The 19,233-nt window shown below is 42.8% G+C and overlaps 1 protein-coding gene across 2 annotated transcripts in view; it reads right to left on the bottom strand.

Moving 5' to 3' along the window:
* Positions 1-19,233, bottom strand: part of pgm2l1 (phosphoglucomutase 2-like 1) — a 159,197-nt gene that overhangs the window by 19,770 nt on the left and 120,194 nt on the right. For both annotated transcript variants that reach the window (XM_043692556.2, XM_043692558.2), the window contains 3 exons: positions 14,834-14,931; positions 2,847-3,027; positions 1,946-2,039 (listed from right to left, as the gene is read on the bottom strand). In XM_043692556.2, the coding sequence (XP_043548491.2) occupies positions 1,946-2,039; positions 2,847-3,027; positions 14,834-14,931 (373 nt within the window). The remainder of the gene's footprint in view (positions 1-1,945; positions 2,040-2,846; positions 3,028-14,833; positions 14,932-19,233) is intronic.

Below are 19,233 nucleotides of genomic sequence, written 5' to 3'. Positions count from 1 at the left end.
CTAATAAAAGTGAAACTATCAATGTATTCTAACAGATGAAAGGCTTAACAGACAATCAATTCTTCAATGTATAATTTCAGTTACATCACACTGCAAGTTTTTGCTATGACTTCTGTGTTACGATTGAGCCCTCCACAATCACCTGATGAAGGAGCGTCGCTCCGAAAGCTAGTGCTTCCAATTAAACCTGTTGGACTACAACCTGGTGTTGTGTGATTTTTAACTTTATACATTGGATAAGTTGGGACTTTTTAGCTTGGAGGAGAGAAAGTTGTGAGATTAAATAGAACTGTTCAAATCATTAGGGATCTGGACAGAGTACATAGGGAGGCACTGTTCCCATCAGTGGAACGGGTCTTCTGTCATGTAACCATTCTATGATTCTAGTTGGAGAAAAAGCAAATGCAAAAAGCAAATACTGAACAATGTCAAGCTATACAAAAAAGCCCAAATATTAATAATACAGATTACAAGTTCAATTCTCCCAAAGTTTGAGAATTTGAACTTTAATTTTTAAAACTAGAAATAAAATCATGAAATAATAATCAAGTTGTAGGATTTCCATTAATAATTCAATTAAATCACAGAGTCACAGAATGGTTATAGAACTGGGCCATTCAGCATCTGCACTGACTCCTTGAATTAGTATTGCATTTAATACTCTCCATCCATCTTCTCCACATAATCACTGCACTTTTTCCTTTTTAGATAGCTTTGACTGAGCCGGCCTCCATTACAGTCTCACGCAGCGCATTCCAAACCCTAAACACTTGTTTTTCCTTGTGTCCCATTGCTCCTTCTACCCATTCTGTCAAGTCCTCTCATGATTTGAATAGCACTATCAAATCACACCTGAATCTTCACTTTGCCAGTGTTTGTAACTGGAACCACATCCCTGGAACCACTCTCGTGAACCTTATGCACGTTCTCTAATGCTTTCTCATCTTTCCAAAGTGCTCAGAATTGGATACAATATTCTAGTTGCGGGTGAGCCAATGTTTTATACAATTTATAGTAGGAGAAAGTGAGGACCGCATATGCTGGAGATCAGAGCTGAAAATGTGTTGCTGGAAAAGCGCAACAGGTCAGGCAGCATCCAGGGAACAGGAGAATCGATGTTTCGGGCATGAGCCCTTCTCATGGATTCCTGAAGAAGGGCTCATGCTCGAAACGTCGATTCTCCTGCTCCTTGGATGCTGCCTGACCTGCTGCGCTTTTCCAGCAACACATTTTCAGCTACAATTTATAATAACTTCCTTCCTAAATTAAAAATATTGTAGATGCAAAAAAAACTAAAAACACAAAATGGTGGAGAAATTCAGCAGGTCTGACAGCAGAATGTTCTTAAAAAAAAATGTCATATTGAACTTAAATGTCAACTCTGTTTTGTCTCTCTCTCCATTCATGCTGTCAGATCTGCTAAGTTCCTCCAACATTTCCTGTCTTAATAATCTTCTTGCTCTTGTATTCTATACCCCTATTAAATAAACTCTAGAGTGTTGCATGATTATTAATCATTTTTACACACTGTTCTACCACCTTTAAATGACTTGTATGTAATATATCATACAGCCACGCCCACCCAGCCTCAGGTCCTCTGTATGTCCTTATGAATTTTACCCATTATATTATGGTTAACTAATGCTCTTTAGGGAGGAGATGGGCTGAGATATAAAACATTTTTTAAAATAGATCATATAATTCAGATACATTTTTAATGGTCAGCAGTGATTTCACAACCAAGATATGATCCTGAAATTCAGCTGATGTTTATAACGACTCTTGATTCACATGATTAATTACTTTAGCAGAACTACTGAACTGAATCTCAGTCTTGTAATTCACTTGTATGTAATGACAGCAAATCTAGAGCATTCACAGACAAGTCTTCTCTCAAAAACATGACTTTACCAGAACAGAGAGAAGGTGCAGGAATGTTGCTTACCAATGGATTCTTCAAAGGCAAAAAGCACTTCTTTTCCATTTTGCAAGAGTGCATCAATTCGATTTCCAATCCACTTAAACCCTGGCAAGGTTTCCTAAAACAAAACAAACATCACAGTTAACAGCAAAATATTACTCCAAGTGGTGAAACTGGAATGTAAAGTACAACAGACATGAGTTAATTTTTACCCTTTTCACTTGCTCAGTGCTAAAATACCCCAACCTTTAAAACCAATGTATGAGTAAACAGCTTGTGAAGTGAACATATTCTGGTTTATTTAGTGAAATCAGGATTAACAAGTGTAGTAATCATAGAATTTTAAAAAATGATTTCACAGGATGACAAAGTCATTGGTTGGGTCATCCAGACCTTAATTGAAGTGCCAAGAAGAGGGTGCATATCTTTCCAAGGCCAATTTGCCAAATTATTTGCCCTTCTCATCATGTCCAGAGGGGAAAATCCACACTATATGTCAATGAATTGAGATCCCATGCCAAACAATTGTGTCTACTTATATTTTGTTTACCAATTAGAAATATAAATTAGTTACATCTGGACCCTCAATTAGCCATTGCAGCCAGTGTTTAATGTACTTCACAACACTGTTCTGAAATCAGTGACTTTTGCAGGGACAATGGTATAGATGTTAAGTATCTGGTGATATTAGAAATTTGTAGGTGGAAGATTAACAATTTCACAATCATATCCCCATTGTTCCACATGCACTTTTCCTACACAAGTTACTGAAGAGCAGTGGGAAGGAGGATGGTTAGTCATCTCAGTAAAAGAGACCTCATCTCAAATACAATCTAGATTATCTTTTGAAAATATCATTTTTTAAAAAGAAACCTACTTATTAAATAGATCAACACTTCTGAGCTGCTGTAAAATTGTACCTCACCTCAAAGTGAAAGCCTTCGTGAATTGCGATTGCCTGGAGGATTTTAGATGAGACTGTGGTTGCCAGCATATACACATCCTTCACATCAGCCGGATCTGGATGTCTGTCTTTCCAACATTTAAACATCCACCATCCAAGGAGAGCTCCAAGCTCATTTCCAGAAAACACCTTCCAACTTTCACTGAAAGACGACCCAGGAAACAAAATGTTTTCGAAATTTATTCATTCATGGGATGAGACATTGGTGGCTAGGCAGCATTTATTGACCATCTCTAATTGCCCAGAGGGCAGTTAAGAGTGAACCACATTGCTGTGGGTCTGGAACCACATGTAGGTAAGGTCGGCAGTTTCCTTCCATAAAGAGCATTAGAGAATCAGATGGGTTTTTCTGACAATTAACAGTGGATACATGGTCATCATTAGACTTTTATTTCCAGATCACCTCCCCAATTACATTATACATTTTTGTCATTTACATAAATGATTTGGATGCAAGCATAAGAGGTACAGTTAGTAAGTTTGCAGATGACACCAAAATTGGAGGTGTAGTGGACAGCGAAGAGGGTTACCTCAGATTACAACAGGATCTTGACCAGCTGGGCCAATGGGCTGAGAAGTGGCAGATGGAGTTTAATTCAGATAAATGAGGGGTGCTGCATTTTGGGAAAGCAAATCTTAGCAGGACTTGTACACTTAATGGTAAGGTCCTAGGGAGTGTTGCTGAACAAAGAGACCTTGGAGTGCAGGTTCATAGCTCCTTGAAAGTGGAGTCACAAGTAGATAGGATAGTGAAGAAGGTGTTTGGTATGCTTTCCTTTATTGGTCAGAGTATTGAGTACAGGAGTTGGGAGTTCATGTTGCGGCTGTACAGGACATTGGTTAGGCCACTGTTGGAATATTGCATGCAATTCTGGTCTCCTTCCTATCCGAAAGATGTTGTGAAATCTGAAATGGTACAGAAAAGATTTACAAGGATGTTTCCAGGGTTGGAGGATTTGAGCTGTACGGAGAGGCTGAACAGGCTGGGGCTGTTTTCCCTGGAGCGTTGGAGGCTGAGGGGTGACCATATAAAGGTTTACAAAATTATGAGGGGCATGGATAGGGTTAATAGACAAAGTCGTTTCCTGGGTTCGGGGAGTCCAGAACGAGAGGGCATAGGTTTAGGGTGAGAGGGGAAAGATATAAAAGAGACTAAGAGGCAACTTTTTCACACAGAGGGTGGTACGTGTATGGAATGAGTTGCCAGAGGAAGTGGTGGAGGCTGATACAATTGCAACATTTAAGAGGCATTTGGACGGGTATATGAATAGAAAGGGTTTGAAAGGATATAGGCCAGATGCTGACAGGTAGGATTAGATTGGGTTGGGATATCTGGTCGGCATGGACAGGTTGGACCGAAGGGTTCTTTTCCATGCTGTACATCTCTATGACTCTGTGACTCTATACTGTCAAATAGCTTTTGACAATATTTCCACATGAATCAGTGTGTCCTTTGAGAAGCTGGAACGGAACAATAGGATTAATGGGGTGGCATGGTGGCTCAGTGGTTAGCATTGTTGCCTCTCAGTGCCAGGGACTCAAGTTTGATTCCAGCATTGTGTGCAGTTTGCACTTTTTCCCTGGTTTCCTCTGGGTGCTCTTGTTTTCTCCCACAGTCCAAAGATGTGCAGGTTAGGTGGATTGGCCATGAGGGTTCAGGGATGGCGTAGGAGTCGGATTAGATAGGAAAGGATGGGGTGGGATGCTGTTCAGAGGGTCAGTATGGACTCGATGAGCCAAATGGCCTGATCCCATATTATAGGAATTGTATGTATTATCATCGTCTTCATGATTATCCACCATGTTTACATAGAACATAGAAAAGTACAGAACAGAACAGGCTGAGGTTTAATCCTCATGTAAAATAAAATAAACTAATCTACGCACTCCTCAATTCACTGCTATCCAAGCGCACGTCCAGCAGTTGCTTAAATGTCCCTAATGACTGCTTCCACCAACACCGCTGGCAATGCATTCCATGCTTCACAACTCTGCATAAAGAACCTACCTCTGACGTCTCCTCTATACCTTTCTCCTAATATCTTAAAACTATGACCTCTCATGCCAGTCAATCCTGCCCTGCGGCAAAGGGTCTGGCTATTGCCTCTCATTACCTTGTATATATCAATCCGGTCACCTCTCTTCCTCCTTCTCTTCAGGAGATAAGTCCGAGCTTAGTCAACCTCTCTTCATAAGACAATCCCTCCAGTCTCGGCAGCATCCTAGTAAACCTTCTTTGCACCCTCTCCAAAGCCTCTGTATCTTTCCTATAGTAGGGTGACTAGAACTGGACACAATATTCCAAGTGTGGTCTCACCACAGACCTGTAGAGCTGTTGCAAAACCTCACAGCTCCTAAACTCCATCCCCCTGTTAATGAAAGCCAAAATATCATATGCTTTCTTAATAACCCTATCTACTTGGGTGGCAACATTGAGGGATCTATGCACTTGAACACCAAGATTCCTCTGTTCCTCCACACTGTCAAGAATCCTGTTTCCAATCCTATATTCAGGATTCAAGCTCGATCTTCCAAAATGCGTCACTTTGCATTTATCCAGGTTGAACTCCACCTGTTATTTCTCAGGCCAGCTCCGCATCCTGTTTATGTCACACTGCAACCTGCAAAAGCCCTCAATATTATCAAAGGCACCTCCAACCTTTGCATCAGCAAATTTACTAACCCCACCCTCAACTTCCTCATCCAAGTCATTTTTAAAAACCACAAAGCGCAGAGCCTCAAGGACAGAGCCCTGTTGGACACCACTCAACACTGACCTCGAGGCAGAATACTTTCCATCTACAACCTTCTGTCAGCCAACTAATTCTGAATCCAGTTAGCCAAATCCCCCTGTATCCCATACCTCCTGACATTATGAATAAGCCTACCAGGGGGAACCTTATCAAATACCTTGCTGAAGTCCATATACACCACATCCACTGCTTGACCTTCGTCGACCTATCCCGTCACCTCCTCAACGAACTCAACAAGATTTGTGAGACATGACCTGCCCCACACAAAGCCATGCTGACTGCCTTTAATCACGCTATGCTTTTCCAAACAGTCATAAATCCAATCCTTTAGAATTCTTTCCAAAACCTTGCTGGCCACAGACGTAAGACTGACTGGTCTGTAATTGCCAGATATTTCCCTATTATCCTCGTGGAGAGTGAGGAAGCAAAGATCTTCACCAGCGGCTTAGCAACCTCCTTTCTCGCTTCCCAGAGCAATCTAGGATAAATCTGGTCGGGCCCTGGGGACTGATCAATCTTAATGTTTGCCAAAATTTCCAGCACATCAACGTCATCAATCTTGATCTGGTCAAGCCTGTTTCCCAGCTGCTCAAAGTTCTCATTCACAACAAGGTCCCTTTCCTTTGTGAAAACCGGAGCAAAAAACTCATTTAGGGCTTCCCCTATCTGCTCAGACTCCCCGCACAAATTCCCAATGTTATGCAACAGTGTAAGAAAGTAATGCATTTCCTAACGTCGGGAATTGTGCCACATTCGCACTGAACATTTTTCCCCAAGTCTTAAGGCTCAACCCTTGCTTCAATAAGGTTTTACAGTGTTCTACTACTCTTCACGTGGTCAACTGAGATGCACAAGTTATCTTACTGCAGAAGGTATTACAACTCAACTCGTCCACAAATAACATGGAGAGGAACCCTGACCATTTGTCCAAGTGCTTTTAGAAAATGCCCCCTAACCGTGAATCATCAAGGCCAATAGAAAAAATCCAGCTTCATTAGCCCACTCATGGTAAGAGCTAAATGATGTGGCTTAATATTAGGGCAGAACCCCGCCTTCAGTCACAAAGCCACTAGAACATAGAATGTTACAGCGCAGTACAGGCCCTTCGGCCCTCAATGTTGTGCCGACCTGTGAAATTAATCAGATGTCCATCTAAACTACACCATTCCATTATTATCCATATGTATGTCCAACGCCCATTTAAATGCCCTTAACATCGGCAAGTCTATTACTTTGCAGGCAGGCCATTCCAAAGAAACTACCCCTAATATCTGTCCTAAATATATCATCCCTCAATTTAAAGCTACGTCCCTTTGATAGCTTTCACCTTCAGAAGAAAAAGGCTCTCACTGTACACCCTATCTAACCCTCTGATTATCTCATACATCTCGATTAAGTCACCTCTCAACCTTCTTCCCTCCAATGAAAACAGCCTCAGTTCCCTCAGCCTTTCCTCGTAAGACCTTCCTTCCATACTAGGCAACATCCTAGTAAATCTCCTCTGAACCCTTTCCAAAGCTTCCACATCCTTCCTATAATGCAGTGACCAGAACTGTATGCAATACTCCAGGTGCGGCCATACCAGTGTCTCGTACAGCTGAAGCATGATCTCATGACTCCGGAACTCAATCTCTCTACCAATAAATGCCAATACACCATATGTCGTCTTAACAACCCTATCAACCGGGGTGGCAACTTTCAAGGATTTTATGCACCAGGACACTGAGATCTCTCTGTTCATCAACACCCACGCCAAGAATTTTACCATTAGCCCAGTACTCTGCATTCCCGTTATTTCTTCCAAAGTAAATTACCCACACTTTTCCACATAACGCTCCATTTGCCGCTTCTCTGCCTAGCTCTGCATCTTATCTATGTCCCTCTGTAACCCACAACATCCTTCAGCACTATCCACAAGTCTGCCCAACTTAGTGTCATCCGAAATTTACTAACCCATCCTCCTATGCCCACATCCAGATCATCTATTAAAATTACAAACGGCAGTGGCCCCAAAATGGAACCTTGCAGCACACCATTGGTAACTGAGCTCCAGGATGAACATTTCCCATCAACCACCACCCCCTGTCTTCTTTCAGCTAGCCAATTTCTGATCCAGCTATTGTTAGCTCACTAGGCGAGCTAAAAATTCTTCTCAGTGATCAACTGTACAATCAGGTTCAATGATTCAACTTCTAAAACCAAAACTGAAATTGACAGAAACGCTTCACAGACATTTGTTTCATAATGCATTCAAATGGCGTTATGTTGTAAATGATTTGAGACTCAGGATATGAGCTTTACTACCTTTCAGAAAGGGATTGTGGCTGTTTGAAGATACTAATGGAGCTTCAGAGAACCCACAAATCACAGCTCATGATGTAAAAGGTGTGATCAGATAATTACGAGCAATAATAATTCACACAATAATCTATTTCAAACTTTTCAAAGTTTCCACATTATTCTAAATTTAAACAATTTGGGTGGGGTGTAGAAATGCAACGAAATGTTGCTAGGTTTGGATGAAAAAGGTCACAGACCTAAAGCGTGTGCATGGGTGATCCCTCCTCTCCTAATACATGAGCAAAGGTGGCTTCCATCTTACCTGATCAGCTATTTAGGGGGAAGTGGGTGTGTAGTGGAAATGTCACTGGACTAATAATCCAGTCGCAAGGAGACATGGAACATTGGTTCAAATCCTACATGGCAGATTGTGAAATTTGAATCCAATTAAAATAACTGGAATAAAAACCCAGCCTAATGATAACCATGTGCCCGATGTTGATTGCTGTAAATATTCATCTGATTCATCAAAGCCCTTTAGTTCACTTGTGACTCCAAAACAAACAATGGTTGCATCTTCACTGCCCTTTAGGCAATTAGGGATGGGCAATCAATATTGCATAAACAAATACAAAAAATTCAATTTGAACAAGTCCCAAAAGTTTTCATTAGTTGGAGATCCAACTGTGGTGGCAACCATTGAGCCTGATCCTGCCTTTACCCAAATCAGTTTGGGATCGGTTAGCTCAGCTGGCTGGACAGCTGGCGTGTGATGCAGAGTGGAGCCAACATTCGCTGAGGTAACCATGAAGGAGTCTCCTTCTCAATCTCTCCCCTCACTCAAGGTGTAGTGACCATGGGGTTAACCCACCACTTGGTCTGTCGCTAATGAGAGAGCAGCACTCTGGTCTGGTAAGACTATGGCGACTTTACCCAACAGCCATAGTCTTCAGCACAAAAGAGTGGAGAGCAGAGAAGCAAGAAACATGGTTTCCCAGTTTTCTGTCTCTGTTATTTTGTCTAAGACACAGCAGTTAGTTACGGCCTAACGCAGAGACCACTGGACATGGAATCAGGTTCTAATAAGAGGTTTCTCAGCTTCACACAACTCTGTAGCATGGGCCAAAAAGTCATTTTGTGCAAATTTTAAACAAACCTACCAAATCCAAAGACTCCTAGTAAAAGAAGCCTATTATTACAAATCTTCTGGTAGTCATGGTCTTCAAGATAATATTTATCATTGTAAATGACTATGGCAATATTTCATATTCCATTTTACCACATCATAAGGTGTCTTTATGGAATGGACTTCAAATATTTTTCTTTCAATTTGTTTCCCTTCATTTATGTAAAATAAAATTCAGGATAGGCAATGTTATATTCAAATTATTAATGTTATTTCAATTTCAAATAACTTAGTTTGGGACATTCTGGAGGCAAACAATATGTGATGAAGTCAGTTACCAATTTTGACTCAATGGAATGCAGGCTTATAATGGAAAAGTCCCTCCACTGCATAATGACCTTTGGTATGAAATTGGCCCAATATCACTTAACTTCCTTTGAACTTTTAAAATATCTATAAATGTAATGTTTGTTTTAGCAATTTGAAGAGAAAGCAGTGAAGTGCCCGGACACGTCTGGGATTGTAGGCTGCTGGCAGACTGTATCCTCGTGACTCCCACATGATTCATTCACTTCCCTAAAAAGGTCATTCTGATTACGTTGCAGGGTGTTTTACAGGTCAGCAAGACTGCACACATTATATGTTTGTTCCATTCCCTTTGGAGATCTGACAGCTGCTGGCTAAGCCAGCATGTACTACCCATTTCTAACTGACTCTTGACAGGATGGAGGTGAGCTATTTCCTTGACCCACTACAGTCTATGTTGCACCAGGCTGTGCCAATAAGTCTCAAAATTTGCTGACAATGCAAAACTTGGAAATGAATGGGCAGAAACTTGACATTTGAAAGTTATTACACAGAAGTGACAGGACAAAGTATTGTACAATTGTAAAGTTGTGCGGAATCAAAGACATCTGGGAGTGCATATATGCACAAACATTGAAAGTGGCAGGACAAGTTAAGAAAACATTTAAAACGCATACAGGATCCTGGATAGATAAACAGACACACAAAAATGAAAGGAAATTACACTGAACTCCTGTAAAGGACCAGCTTGTTTTCAATTAGAGAACTGTGTACATTTCTAGGCATCACACTGAATGAAGAATGTAAAGGCTTTAGAGAGGGTGCAGAAATGATTTATGAGAATGGTTCCATTATGTTGCGTTCTCTGGTGAGTGCATCATGCTGGTGAAGCAGCACATATCCCAGGATGGCAATAGACTTGGCTGCAAATACAATAATGTCAGATTGTTGCTGAGCGAGACTGTGGGACAAATCTCCCAATTTCTGGCACAGTTGCCCAGATACTCTCATACATATACACAGAGTAAAAGGGAAAAATAAGCTGAGACTAACTTTTAAAGAAAAAGGCAAAAAAAGCTACTTTCTGGCAAAAGTCTTCCTCTTGAAGGTAAAAAAGGCAAAAGCCTCTTCTGGAGTACTGTGTCCAGCTCTGGTTGTCCAGCTACATGAAGGATATCATTAAGCTGGAGGCCGTTCACAAGATATTTATCAGAATGGTGGCAGAAATGGAGGATTTGAGTTATTGGGACAGGCTGGGACTTTTTCACTATCGGACAAAGTTCCTCCCACTTCCTTCAGACCAAACGAGTAGCGATGGGCACCCTCATGTGCCCCAGCTATGCCTGCCTCTTTGTCGGGTACATGGAACAGTCCATCTTCCACACCTCTTCCTCCGCTACATCGATTATTGTACTGGTGCCACCTCGTGCTCCCACGAGGATGTTGAACATTTCATCAACTTCACGAACACCTTCCATGCTGACCTCAAGTTCATCTGGACCATCTTGGACACCTCCCTCTCCTTCCTGGACCTCTATCTCCAGTGACAGACTCAACACAGACATCTACTTCACACTCACTGACTTCCACAGCTACCTGGACTACACCTCCCAAAACCTTACCTCCTGTAAAAATGCTATCCCTTACTCCCAATTCCTCTGCTTCCGCCTCATCTGCTCCCAGGAATACCAATTCCACCACAGAACATGCCAGATGGCCTCCTTCTTCAAAAAGCGCAATTTCCTCTCCCACGTGGTCAACGATGCCCTCCAGCACATCTCCTCCACTTCCCGCACCTCCACCGTTGAACCCCATTCATTCAATTGCAACAAGGACAGAACCCCCTTGGTCCTCACCTTCCACCCACCAACCTCTGGATAAAACGCGTCATCCAGCTCCATTTCCGCCATACACAAACAGATCCCACCACCAGGGATATATTTCCCTCCCCACCCCTATCTGCGTTCCAAAGAGACCATTCCCTCCGCGACTCCCTTGTTAGGTTGCCCCCCGCCCCCACCAATGCACATTCCACTTCCAGCATCTCCCTTGCCACTGCAAGATGTGCAAAACCTGTGCCCTCAACTCATGCCTCACTTCTGTCCGAGGACCCAAAGGATCCTTCCACATTTGACAGAGAGTTACATGTATTTCCATACACGCCATGTCCTGTATCCGGTGCTCTTGACGTGGTCTCCTCTACATTAAGGAAACAGGATGCCACTTGCGACCGTTTCAGAGAACATCTCTGGGACACATGCACTAAGCAACCCCACAGTCCTGTGGCCGAACACTTCAACTCCTCCTCCCACTCCAACAAAGACTTGCAAGTCCTGGGCCGCCTCCACCAAACTCGAACCACCCGACGCCTAGAGGAAGAACACCTCATCTTCTGCCTTAGGACCCTCCAACCACACGAGATCAATGTCGATTCACCAGTTTCCTCATTTCCCCTCCCCGCACCTTGTCCCAACCCTCCAACTCAGCACTGCCCTACCTGTACATCTTCCTTCCCACATATCCACTCCACCCTCTAAATCTGACCTATCGCCATCCCCCACCTTCATTTACTTATTGCATTACCAGCTAACTTGCCTCAGCCCCACCCTTCTCCCATTTATCTCTCAGCCCCCTTGGGCCACCCCTCATTCCTGATGAAGACCTCATGCTCGAAATGTCAACTCTCCTACTCCTCAAATGCAGCCTGACTGGCTGTGCTTTCCCAGCACCACACTTTTGACTTTTTCACTGTGGTGTAAGTGATTGAGGGGGGACGTTACAGAGGTTTACAAAATCATGAGGAAAATAGGGTTAATGGCAAGTTCCCCCCCATCCCCAAGAGGGGGTTGGGGGTGGAGGAAGTGGTTGGTGGTGGATTTCAAGATAAGGGATCTACTTTTAAGATGACATGAGAAAGCTTTAAATAAAGAGTGGCAATTTATTTTTAACACAGAGTGGTTCGTGTGTGGTATAGACTTAGAGGAACTGGTGGATGCGGATGCAGTTATGTTTAAAAGATATTTACGTAAGTACATGAATAAGAAGTGTTTGGAGGGATATGGGCTAGTTTAGTTTGGGATTATGCTCACCATTGTCTGGTTAGACTGAAGAGTCTGTTTCTGTGATGACTCTAACACTTTGTAATGTTCCAAAGTCTGTCAATGTGATGTTCCCTGCTATTGTCATTTGCGTGCTTCTGGTACCAAAGTTGATGCTGGGTGGTCTATTGAGTTTTGCCTTTTATTCAACATTGTTACAACTGAGTTGGTTGCTCATTAGCCAATTCATAAGGGAGTTAAGAGTAAATCACATCAGAGTCTGGAGTCAGGCAAGGTCATAACAGGCAAGGATTGTAGATTTCATTCCTTGAAGAAATCAGTAGCAAACTAAAACTAGATTTTTTTTTGAATGACAGGTTTCATGGTCCCCATTACTTTTCATTCCAGATTTATTAATAAACTTACATTTTCCACCGGCACTCAGAATTAAAAATTCAAAACAAGGATCCATCCTAATAAAGGAAGAGCTCCTTTCTCTTTAGAGGATGCTTACAAATTACAAGCAAATGAAGTATATTAAATAAAGACCCATGCCAACATCTCGGTCTCACCTGCTGCAGTGCTCCAGTGAAGCTCAACACAAGCTGGAAGAAACACAACTCATCTCCACTTGAGGGCCCTACAGCCTTGAGGACTCAACACTGAGTTTAATAATTTCAGAACATGAACGTCTCCCTTCTTGTCAATTACCTACCCACACCATCCCCCCCAAGTCCTCCTATGAAATGGCCTGTTTATCAGCACAGCCAACCGATTTTCAACTACTCATAGATCTCATTATCACCTATCTAGCCTCTCTTCCTCCCTGGTTTACTGTTAACAACCCTTTGGCTGCCTACTCTTTTTTTCTCTCTCTCTCCACCTATCTGCTTACTCCTTTCACCCACACTCCCCTCCCCCAAACTCCAATTTAGCATAATGTGGGAACACCTCATCTTCTGCCTCGGAACACTTCAACCCCAGGGCATCAATGTGGGAACGCCTCATCTTCCGCCTCGGAACACTTCAACCCCAGGGCATCAATGTGGGAACGCCTCGTCTTCCGCCTCGGAACACTTCAACCCCAGGGCATCAATGTGGGAACGCCTCATCTTCCGCCTCGGAACACTTCAACCCCAGGGCATCAATGTGGGAACGCCTCATCTTCCGCCTCGGAACACTTCAACCCCAGGGCATCAATGTGGGAACGCCTCATCTTCCGCCTCGGAACACTTCAACCCCAGGGCATCAATGTGGATTTCAACAGTTTCCTCATTTCCCCTTCCCCCACCTCATCCTAGTTTCTAACCTCCAGCAACTCGACTTGTCCGGACTTGTCCGACCTGCCCAGCTCCTTTTCCACCTATCCACTCCACCCTCTCCTCCCTGACCTATCAGCTTCATCTCCTTCCCCACTGACCTATTGTACTCTATGCTACTCTCTCCCCACCCCCACCCTCCTCTAGCTTATCTCTCCGTGCTTCAGGCTCTCTGCCTTTATTCCTGATGAAGGGCTTTTGCCCGAAACGTCGATTTTGCCTGTCCTCGGTTGCTGCCTGAATTGCTGTGCTCTTCCAGCACCACTAATCCAGAATCTGGTTTCCAGCATCTGCAGTCATTGTTTTTACCTCGTTGATTTTAACCCTACTGCTAATCCTCTTGCAAGGATGCCTGCCTTGAAGAAGTTTTCCTCCTCTCTCTACAAGAATCTCAGGGAGTCTCTCTCTCACTGCAACTCCCAGGTCATTTCCTCAGCCCTGAAGCTCTTCAACGCCTGGAGGAAGAACGCCTCATCTTCCGCCTCGGAACACTTCAACCCCAGGGCATCAATGTGGATTTCAACAGTTTCCTCATTTCCCCTTCCCCCACCTCATCCTAGTTTCTAACCTCCAGCAACTCGACTTGTCCGGACTTGTCCGACCTGCCCAGCTCCTTTTCCACCTATCCACTCCACCCTCTCTTCCCTGACCTATCACCTTCATCTCCTTCCCCACTGACCTATTGTACTCTATGCTACTCTCTCCCCACCCCCACCCTCCTCTAGCTTATCTCTCCATGCTTCAGGCTCTCTGCCTTTATTCCTGATGAAGGGCTTTTGCCCGAAACGTCGATTTTGCCTGTCCTCGGATGCTGCCTGAATTGCTGTGCTCTTCCAGCACCACTAATCCAGAAATAAATACCAACCTTGCCCAGTTGCTTCCAGTCCTGAAAGATGGTCACTAGACTCAAAAATTTAACTCTGTTTTCTCTCCGCAAATGCTGCCAAATCTGCTGAGTTTCTTCAGGAATTTCTGATCTTGTTTGTTTCAGATACACAGTTATTTGTTTAATATTAAAGATGTATTTGCATATGTCTAATTGTAGAAAGTAGCTGTTTTATTCAGAACGTTTTTAATAAATATAAATGTCGGGACCATTTTGTAAAATGCAATTACTGACACTCACTCTTCTTGTTGTTCTGCAACTGCAAGTCTGTCTGCATCGGGGTCTGTGGCCAACACAATTCGAGCAGCTTCACTCTCAGCCAGCTTGATTGCAAGAATCTAGTAAAATAAAGCAGGGAAAGGTCACATCAGCTAGGTCCTATTTACAGTAAGAGTTCAACACCAAGTTGTGCAACCACCTTTGGCATGCAAATATGTTGCAGACTGGCTGAAAGAGAGACAGAGAAAGAGAAAGAGAGAGAGACAGACAAGACGAGAAATCCAATTTTAAACCCTCCATGAATCCCACAGACACAGGAGATCGTCTCAGTGTGAACTAAATGAATGATCCAAAAATCTGAGACCTATAATTCCAGTCGCTGTACCTGCTGACGCCAACATACATAATTCATCTTTTGAAAAGTGATCAGTGGGCATTACCTTGAAGCCCAACTGGGATATCCTATAATTTTGCACACAATTTGAAAACTACAGCAGCACTCTAGCAAAACCCCTATAACAATATTTAAGGTCATAGGTCAAAAATCTTAAGCTCCAACTTTTATAAACTACAGAAGCACCCAACTAGGATTCAAATATAACTTCACGTTACAACCTGTGTATCACCATTATGAGTATACAGTACCAAACTAACAAGGAAACCGGGTCAGATTATTTTTAACACTGTAATTATTGCATTGTTTTACTCGATTAAAGTCAGGGCTTCTGGAGTGTACCTTCAGCTGACTAGACCCCAAGCTTTAGTCTTTCCTCCTTAAACTGGCTTCCTCCTTTAAGACATTCCTCAAAACTTACCACTTTCACCAAGTGTTTTCGTGATCTGAGTTAGTATCTTCTTAAAGTTGCTCATGGGACATGGGTATTGCTGGCTATTTAGGCAAATAAGGTGATCAAAATTGTCCACTGTACTCCAGATGTGGTCTCACCAAGGCCTTGTACAGATGCACCTTATCCCAAATCCAACCTTCCAACTCAGCACCGCCCTAATGACCTGTCCTACCTGTCCACTTCCTTCCCACCTATCCGGTCCACCCTCCTCTCCGACCTATCACCATTACCACCCATGTCCATCTACCAATCGCACTCTCATTTGCCCTCCCACCAGCCCCACCCTCCCATTTATCTCTCTACCCCTTGGCCCATAAGCCGCATTCTTGATGAAGGGCTTATGCCCAAAACATCGATTCTCCTGCTCTTCAGATACTGCCTGACCTGCTGCGCTTTTCCAGCACCACATTCTTGACTCTAACTACATGTATGTAGTGTTGGAAGACAGGCAGTAGAATGGATTAGAAGATCAGTGTAAATCAAGAAAGGGCACCTCCACAAAGGCAATTAGGGAAAGACAAAAATACTCACATCTTATGAAAGAATATCAAGAAGTGCTTAACTCTTTGCCCAGAATTTATTCTTGGAACACAGGTACAAGTTACAGTTCTTTTGTCCATTTAATTGCAAAATCCACAGTCCTAATAAAAGTTCATTATGCATACAGCTTGTAGTACCATTTTGAATGGCATGTCAAATTCAGGTATCAGTCCTTTCTGGACAATTTTCACAGGTTTTTCATTAACAAGTCACTTCTGTCCCATTAATAAACTGCAAGGCAGTACTTGCTAGTTCAAGTGCTACAAGTAAAAATAGTACTTTCTGTGATTAGTCAAATTGCAAATGGAAAGGAGACAGCTGTAATATCCATACATGATCAATAGAAAAAAAAGTGTAGTATCAGAGAACTGGCAGACATCTAAAATTATTTCTGTATTCAAAAGAGGAGAGACTACAAATACAGAAATCTACAAACCAGTCAGTTCAAAATTAAATGTTATGAAAAATACCAGAATCACTGTTAAAAAGATATCAAACAGCATTTTCATATGAGGACTCTCCCACTGTGGTGTCCCAGTATTACTTTGTTAAAAGGGATAGAGTCAGAACAAATTTAGCAACTCAAAACTAGGCAACCAAGAGGCACTGTGGACCACAGCATTTGTAGAACTGCATTCAAACACAACCTGTTATAATGATTACTTCTGTTACCATTAGGCAAGGGAGCAACGCTGGTTAGATAATCTATATAGAACAGAAAGGACAACAGCTCTGCAAAAAAAAAAAAAAAGGTGCCAACCTTATTTAATAACACAGAATTTTCCTACCTATCTTTGTGTCATCAGCAAATTTGATAACCATATTTTCCACCCCTTTATCAAAGTCATTTTACCGAAATTGACAAATTAAGGTCCCAGTACAAATCTCTACAGACATCAATCATTACGTTTGGCCAAAGACCATACCGTCTGTTTCCTGTAGCTAGCCAATCTTCTTTCATGCTAAGACACTAATCCCCTAGCGAATTGGTTTAGCTCAGGTGGCTGAATTGTTGATTTGCAGAGCAGTATGATGTCAACAGTGTGGGTTCAATTCCCATCACTGGTTTGAGGTTACCATGAAGGATTCTCCTTCTCAACCTCTTCCCTCGCCGGAGGTCTGTGGCCCTCAGGTTAAATCACCACCAGTCGCTTCTCTCCAATAAGAGAGCAGCTCCTATGGTCTGGTAAGACTATGGTGACAACGACTACCCTTAGTTCACTGAGGATGTTACTAGACAAGTTAATGAGGGTCGAGTGGTGGATGTGGCGTATTTGGACTTCAGCAAGGCATTTGATAAGGTTCCCCATGGTAGGCTCGTTCAGAAGGTCAGGAGGAATGGGATACAGGGAAATTTTGCTGTTTGGATACAGAATTGGCTGGTCGACAGAAGACAGCAAGTGGTAGTGGAAGGAAAGTATTCTGCCTGGAAGTGGTGTTCCACAGGGCTCTGTTCTTAGGCTTCTACTCTTTGTAATTTTTATTAATGACTTGGATGAGGAGATTGAAGGATGGGTTAGCAAGTTTGCAGACGACACAAAGGTTGGAGGTGTCGTTGACAGTATAGAGGGCTGTTGTAGGCTGCAGTGTGACATTGACAGGATGCAGAGATGGGCTGAGAGGTGGCAGATGGAGTTCAACCTGGATAAATGTGAAGTGATGCATTTTGGAAGGTCGAACTTGAAAGTTGAGTTCAGGATTAAGGATAGGATTCTTGGCAGTGTGGAGGAACAGAGGGATCTTGGTGTGCAGGTACATAGATCCCTTAAAATTGCCACCCAAGTGGACAGGGTTAAGAAAGCATATGGTGTTTTGGCTTTCATTAACAGGGGGATTGAGTTTAAGAGCCGAGAGATCTTGTTGCAGCTCTATAAAACTTTGGTTAGACCGCACTTGGAATACTGCATCCAGTTCTGGTCGTCCTATTATAGGAAAGATGTGGATGCTTTGGAGAGGGTTCAGAGGAGGTTTACCAGGATGCCGCCTGGACTGGAGGGCTTATCTTACGAAGAGAGGTTGACCGAGCTCGGACTTTTTTCATTGGAAAAAAGAAGGAAGAGAGGGGACCTAATTGAGATGTACAAGATAATGAGAGGCATAGATAGAGTTGATAGCCAGAGACTATTTCCCAGGGCAGAAATTGTTAACACGAGGGGTCATAGTTTTAAGCTGTTTGGCGGAAAGTATAGAGGGGGTGTCAGAGGCGGGTTCTTTACGCAGAGAGTTGAGAGAGCATGGAATGTGTTGCCAGCAGCAGTTGTGGAAGTGAGGTCATTGGGGATATTTAAGAGACTGCTGGACATGCATATGGTCACAGAAATTTGAGGGTTCGTACATTAGGTTTACCTTACATGAGGATCAATGGTCGGCACAACATCGTGGGCTGAAGAGCCTGTTCTGTGCTGTACTGTTCTATGTTCATGAGCTTTTATTTTCAGAAATAACCTCTGCATGTGTGACAGAAAGACTAGTAAAAGACAGTTCATTGGATGTGGTATGCATGGACTTCCAAAGCTTTTGAGTACTGCAAGTTCCATTTAAGAAATTCACAACAAAGGTCCCATGTATGTAGTGTTTGAAGACAGCCAGTAGAATGGATTAGAAGATCACTAAGTTAAGACAACAAGAGGAACTGAAGGATGTTTTTCAGAAAATGGAAAGTGATGACATTTAGGCATCTTGGTTGGAACCACTGCTGTTAACCATAAGCAGAAATCACCAAAGCCAGGAATTACAGATGACTGTGGAGTCAGAATTTTATTGACAGTACTGTTTTGCATGGTGCAGATAGTGAAGTAGTAGGTGGCCCCAAAAGCCAAAGATTGAATTTTCATCTGGGTATGGAAGTGGGATTCAATGTGCAAATGGTCACACTAATTTGTTTTTTCTGGAGGAAATCTGCTTTTCCTCCTCATTCCTGAGCCTGTGCTATTTCTGACTTGCATTTTCGGGCGTCAAAAATGCCTATTAATGCAACTGTAAAATGCTTTGACGTCTTCAAACTTCATAATTCAGATCTTTTTTAATGTAGCG

This window comes from Chiloscyllium plagiosum, unplaced genomic scaffold, assembly GCF_037043375.1.
Source record: "Chiloscyllium plagiosum isolate Xiang-an unplaced genomic scaffold, Cpla_swu_hap1 HiC_scaffold_6, whole genome shotgun sequence".
In the NCBI taxonomy this organism is placed as follows: Eukaryota; Metazoa; Chordata; class Chondrichthyes; order Orectolobiformes; family Hemiscylliidae; genus Chiloscyllium; species Chiloscyllium plagiosum.
The sequence above is the reverse complement of the archived record's forward strand: the minus strand, read 5'-3'. Positions and strand labels throughout refer to the sequence as shown.